The sequence below is a fragment of the Brachionichthys hirsutus genome, chromosome 15, assembly GCF_040956055.1.
Source record: "Brachionichthys hirsutus isolate HB-005 chromosome 15, CSIRO-AGI_Bhir_v1, whole genome shotgun sequence".
Lineage (NCBI taxonomy): Eukaryota > Metazoa > Chordata > Actinopteri > Lophiiformes > Brachionichthyidae > Brachionichthys > Brachionichthys hirsutus.
Window position 1 is genome coordinate 10,825,630 of NC_090911.1, and position 5,644 is coordinate 10,831,273.

At 38.9% G+C, this 5,644-nt stretch overlaps 1 protein-coding gene across 1 annotated transcript; it reads right to left on the minus strand.

Moving 5' to 3' along the window:
- Window positions 1-371: 371 nt before the first annotated feature.
- asip2b (agouti signaling protein, nonagouti homolog (mouse) 2b) lies at window positions 372-3,677 on the minus strand. Its single transcript, XM_068748940.1, has 3 exons — window positions 3,523-3,677; window positions 2,059-2,123; window positions 372-684 (listed from the first exon to the last, which is right to left on the minus strand). Exons 1-3 carry the CDS (start codon window positions 3,620-3,622, stop codon window positions 517-519), a joined length of 333 nt encoding a protein of 110 aa, XP_068605041.1. The 5' UTR covers window positions 3,623-3,677; the 3' UTR covers window positions 372-516.
- Between the last annotated feature and the right edge of the window lie 1,967 nt (window positions 3,678-5,644).

A 5,644-nucleotide genomic window follows, 5' to 3' on the forward strand; every position in this document is an offset into this window, starting at 1 on the left:
AGGGGGCAATTCAATTCAGATTTAATCCCTGCAGCGGTTTGATTGTAGTGCTAATAGAGCTAATCACAGCAAAACCTGGATCGTAAGAAATCAATCAGATCTGTGCAAGCCTTACAACTGAATATAAATATACTGATGTCCTTTTATGTCTCCGTTAATGTCTTTGCTGCTGGGAAGATGGAACACAGAAGCAGACGGCATGTTTGGTTCGCTGCGGGTGGATTTTGATTTCACAAATACTAGGAGTACTCAAATAGACATCAACCAAGCGTCTTCTTATTGGAGGTCAAAAATGTTTTTTTTGTTACATGCAGAAATAAAATTCTGTGTTCTCTGCAGCAGTTTGTTGATTTCATGAATGCAACAGACTATAGTTGTTTTTAATACATAGCATACAGGTTTATATATACACATAGTGTTGTCCTCGGTTTTAGACGTCGAAAGGGTTTTGCCGCTCTGGGCATTTTTCTTTTCTGTGGGAGACGGGGTATTTCAGGTTGCAGACCCCTGCGTGGTCTACGTCTTCCTCGGGCACTCGGAGTTCAGCCTCCAGCAGTAGCAGACGGTCCTGAAGAGCCGACATCGGCAGAAGGCGCAGGGGTCGCAGCACGGCAGCTGGGAGGAGCAGCTCGCCATCGGGCGTCCACAGTGACGGGCCCGAGGGGCGAGGTTTGACTTTTTTTTCTGAAACAACCAAATAGATAATTTACTTATTGTCCTGCAATGCGTGGCTCATTTAGTTTAACATATGGGAGAAAGCAGTCTACAAATCCAAATAATTCTGAAATCATTTTTATATGTGTTACTTATTTTAATTCAATTAAATTTCTCCCTCAATGTTATTTTTGAATATTTGCTAGAGAAGCAAGTATGTAACCTTGGAAGAGTTTTTTTATTTGTTTTATCAGACATATTTCCAGTTAAATTACATCAATGAAAAGGAAAATTAGTTAAATGAAACTTTTATCTTGTGATTTAACAAAAGGTACCAAAAGGTTGATCATAGATTTGTAGGAATGTGTTTGAGATTCAAACATAAAAACATTAAATTATGAATGGGCATAAAATCATCTTGAGATCGAGGAACAAATTGCTTGGTGACATAACCGTTTTGGTTTTCTGATATCATCAGGTGGCAACAAGAAGAAAAAAAATAGAGGAACTAAAACAGAACTCTGCGGGATGCCACAGTTTAAATCTCTTTTCTCAGAAAACAATGAAGTCCACCTCTGAACCAGTAAAACCGGCCCAGGCTTTGAGTTTCTGCGGTCCGATATCACATTTCTCAGCAACAAAGTCTAGCTCTAGCAGGACTAAAATTGAAAGCTTGTTTGAGTTTTTAAATACCCAGTTTCTAGGTGGACGAGAAACCAAACATCATTTTAAGAAGCGGCACAACGCCATTGCTGGTCCAGAGACTAAGGGGATCAGCAAGAAATTGTTTCTGGAGGTTGATGCCAGCAGATCTCGGTGCTTTAAAGCATTTTCAAAGCTGGCTGGGTGACTGTTTTGAAGGACCGTTTTCCAGCTGCACACTTTGGCCGTAACTCGCATTTTATGTGTTGCAAGTTGACAGGAAACAGACAGCAAATATTTGACCACAGCTTTAACTCATTCAAAGTGAGAAGCGCTTTCATTTTTTTCCCACAATTTGGCACGTCAATAAAACTGTCAATTTAAGCCCCAGAAATTGTTCATCACACGTAAATGTAGATTATTGTGGATTTTTTTTAACATCGTCTTTTTGTAGTTCTTTATGCAACCCGAGAAAACAAGTGGCAACTCTGTGTCAGCTGGATAACAAGATCCATCTGTCAAGATGCAATATCCAGAGTAACAATAAAAAAAAATGCAATAAAAAAAAATCAGTGTAGCAGCCAAAATATTTAGATGAAAACATGTGTTTTCTTACTTTGAAGAGCCTCGAGTCAAACCGGACAGACTATATCCAAGTGAACACTTGGATATAGTTTAACAAGTTGCCTCAAAAAAAAAGAAGCTGGAAATAGATTTTAATTTCACCAAATGAAGAGCAGCTAGAACAAATGTAATGAAAACCTGAAGGTGACTTTCCTTTGGTGGAGAAATCTTTCGCAGTCGTCTGGTCATTGGCTGACTCCTCACTGAGGTTGAACAACAGAATCATTTAGTCATTAGAAATATACACTGTTTATTATGGCAATCTTGTGCTCAATTTATCATTTGAAAAGTAATAAATGAATCTTTTATCTGCTAAAGTCTCAGCTTCTTGTTTTTAGGTACTTCGTTCAGTCATTTCAGCATTTTATAAAAATTAGATTTGCTGAATTTACTCTTTTACAAGGCCGACACACAAAATACCTGCTGCACCGTTTCCATGGGATAATGCTTCTATTTTGACTTCCTGATTGGCTGAGCTCCTCATTATCTCATCAGGAAGTCTGGAAAAAGTGTGGGCGTGGCCACGGGAGAGTTGGCTGAACACCTGGAGATGCACCTGCCGCTCATTATCCACTCAGAATTGTTTGTGACTTAAACCCCACCCTGCTGATGTTCTGGTGCCAGATTCTGATAGTTTGTCTCAGTCCCCCAGCAGCACTGAAGAGGTGCCTTTTGATATTCAGACATTTTTTATTGCTTCTATTTTCCTGTGAAAAAAAAAAGAGTTGAGCTTCAGCGCATTCTGATTTGTCTCAGGTTTCCAGAGCTCAAGTCAAACTCAGAATAGATAAAGGGAATTTTAAAAATTATATTCATTTATTTTACAATGAAAACTTCACTTTTTCTCATTTTAACAAAGAATGAACAAATGAAATATTTTATTTCTAGCAATCTTTCAATAATAAAATTGCTGCTGCTGTTTTGCACCATTGCCTGTGATTCTCACTCTCCATATATATTGTTTAAGAGAGAGAATTTAGTTTTTGATTTGATTATGTTATGATGTGTGCCTTAAGCCGTGGGCCTTCTGACGATTTTATTATGTTATAATGGTAATAAAGAATCTTGAATCTTGAATCTTGAATTAAATGTTTCTTTCAGGCTCAGTAAATCATTACATCAGCCAAGGAGGTTCTGTTTTTGACCCCATTCGTTACAGAAAGATTACTGGGTGGCTCTATGTTGAGAAAAAATCTGAAGATGGGTCTTGGTCTAATTTAGATTAAATGTTGAGAGCGATTCAGACACTCTTCTGGTTACAAAAAAATATCCGGAATTTTTCATTTACTTATAATAGTGGCTTTCTCTCTCTCTCTCTAAAAAAAAAAGAAAAAATCCTCTCTTGTAAAATATGCGTTGAATTCACTCAGCAAAAATCACAATCATAAAAAGATCTGATCCAGAATGACGTCAGGAAAATAATATTACATTTTAACATTTAAACCCCATTTATATATATTTTTGTTCAGTTAACCCACGTCATTTAATGACACAATTTCTTATCTATTTATCATAAAAGCTGCACGATCGAGCACGATGCGGTCTCTGTCACCTTTTAGGTGTTCAGAATTTAAATTTATTAAAAAAAAACTGTATCCTCACTTGCGACTTCCGAAGTCTTCCTCACGTCGTTCTCTGTCCAGGACAGCGGGAAGAAGAGGAGGAAGAGGCACAACAAGTGTTTGCCCGGGATCTCCCTCATGATGATGATGATGATGATGATGAGATCCGTGGATCCTCGGAGACGGTTCGGACGTGTCAGGTGGACCGTCGGTGAGATCCGGTCTCTCTGTTTGCAGCTTTGGGTTCGTGGCCGGTAACAAAGAGCAGAACGCGCCGCCCACGCGTGACGGAGGGACACACCGTGGACGGCGGTTTCTAAGGCAACGCACGGCAAGACACTCTGTCCCAGGACGTTACAGCCCCCCCCCCCCCAACGTGATGAAGAGAGAATATTAAAAATAAACGCGTAAAATAATTCACGACGTGTTTGCGTGTTTAACACACTCATAACTTTAAGTGCAATAAACTTGAATGAAATAAATTCTATAAAAGGGGCAGTCCGTAAATCATGTTGATTTTCTGAACAACGATGACGCTATTTATGATAGAAATAAAGTTGAGGAGCTTTTTTCTAATACTGAATCCAGTTTGTCTGAAAAGCATCAAGTTCAGAATCAAAAATAATTCATGCCAAGAAAGGAAGGTGATGACATTTAAAATACTTTATTGTTTGTGAAATCCAAAATTGTGTTTGGCGTCTGGATTGAATTACAGATTGTGCATTCTGGATTTTGTGAAAACTGATATTCAAGAGTAGAGACGAATTACTTGTCTCTCCCGTCTTGTCTTGCTCTTGTGGGTCAAGTTGGGTTCTGTCTTTCCCTGCTAAAGTGCGTTGAGGTAACTTTCTGTTATGACCTGGTGCTATAGAAATAAAACTGAAGTTAAAGTGAAGCTATAATCAACACTCCGAGTGGGGACTCACAAAATACATCATTTATCTTTTGTATTTGGAATTTCCTCTGCAGCAAGAATCGCTTGATAACAGATGCAAACTTGACTTGACTTCAATCAATCCTCCTTTCCCGGCTCTCCTGCCCCCTGCAGAGTTCTGACCCTGCTCCGTAAGGCAGCTCTGAACCATCGTCACATTGTGTGAGCCAGATTAAAGTTGCTCAGGCAGACAAAGATGCTACAAAACTATAAACTGTCTTTAAGAGAAAATCAGTTGCCTTTGTTTTTGTTTTGTTTTTTGTGCAAAAAAGATTATCCTTTGGAAAGTTGGACTATTTTAAATATGTTGCTGTTCAGCTCAAATCCTTGCATCGGACGACAATTACAAATGAGACTGCAAAAATTAGTGATGTTTTCCAAACTGCTGTCTGGTGCGCGCATTGATTTCAACTGTGTTGTTTTAGTGGGGGATTTTTAACATGTTGATCATCTGCAGGATGGAAATTACAGGTCAAAGATCAAAGACCTTGAAACCAGAAACCTCGACTGCAGACCTGAATTTAACAAGCGTTAAACGTTGATTCTAACGCTGCCAATTACCAATAACTGAAGAACTCGTTCATGCTTCAGTGGGTTAGATTATTGTAAAGGCGTCTTTGCATGTCTCATCAAGGAATCAAACAAGCCAGCTGCAGCTGATCCAAAAGTTCAAACGCTCACTAATCACTGAACGGTCTTGGACCGAAATACATCCCAGCTCCATGTGAAGCATCCAGAGCCCTGCAGGTAATCAAATACAGGCTTATTGTGTGTTCCCAGAATCACAACCACATTCGGTGAGGCAGCATTCAGACGTAATCCTCCTCGCCCGTGGAGGAAACTTCATGAAACCGGAGGTCTGCTCAAACTCGGCGCTTTTAAATCAACCCTGAAAGCCATATTTACTGTCAGTTTCTCTCTGATGCTCTAATTCCTTCAATTTTAAACGCTTTTTTGCGTAAACTCTTTTATTTCTACAGTTTGAATGTTTAATTCTTTATAAATTATTTTACCTTTCTGTGCATGGATATATGTCTCTGTCATTAATTGTTGAAACTCTTTGAATTTGCATCGTGTGTGTGTATGAATTGCGCAACACAAATTCAAGTTGCCTTGCCTCCTTAAGCAACTCCACACATCTGTTTCCGAGTCCTGCCTTTTGGCATAAAACTACAGCTGCAAATCATAAATTACACTAAAAGGATGGTAAATGTCTGACTTAAATGTG

Bases quoted from the DNA above. Each gene is read 5' to 3' on its own strand.
- asip2b (XM_068748940.1), bottom strand. From the start codon at position 3,622: ATGAGGGAGATCCCGGGCAAACACTTGTTGTGCCTCTTCCTCCTCTTC. The intron at 2,124-3,522 runs GTGAGGATACAG...GTTCAACCTCAG, and splicing joins GAAGACTTCGGAAGTCGCAA to TGAGGAGTCAGCCAATGACC. The intron at 685-2,058 runs GTTTTCATTACA...TGGTTGTTTCAG, and splicing joins CAAAGGAAAGTCACCTTCAG to AAAAAAAAGTCAAACCTCGC.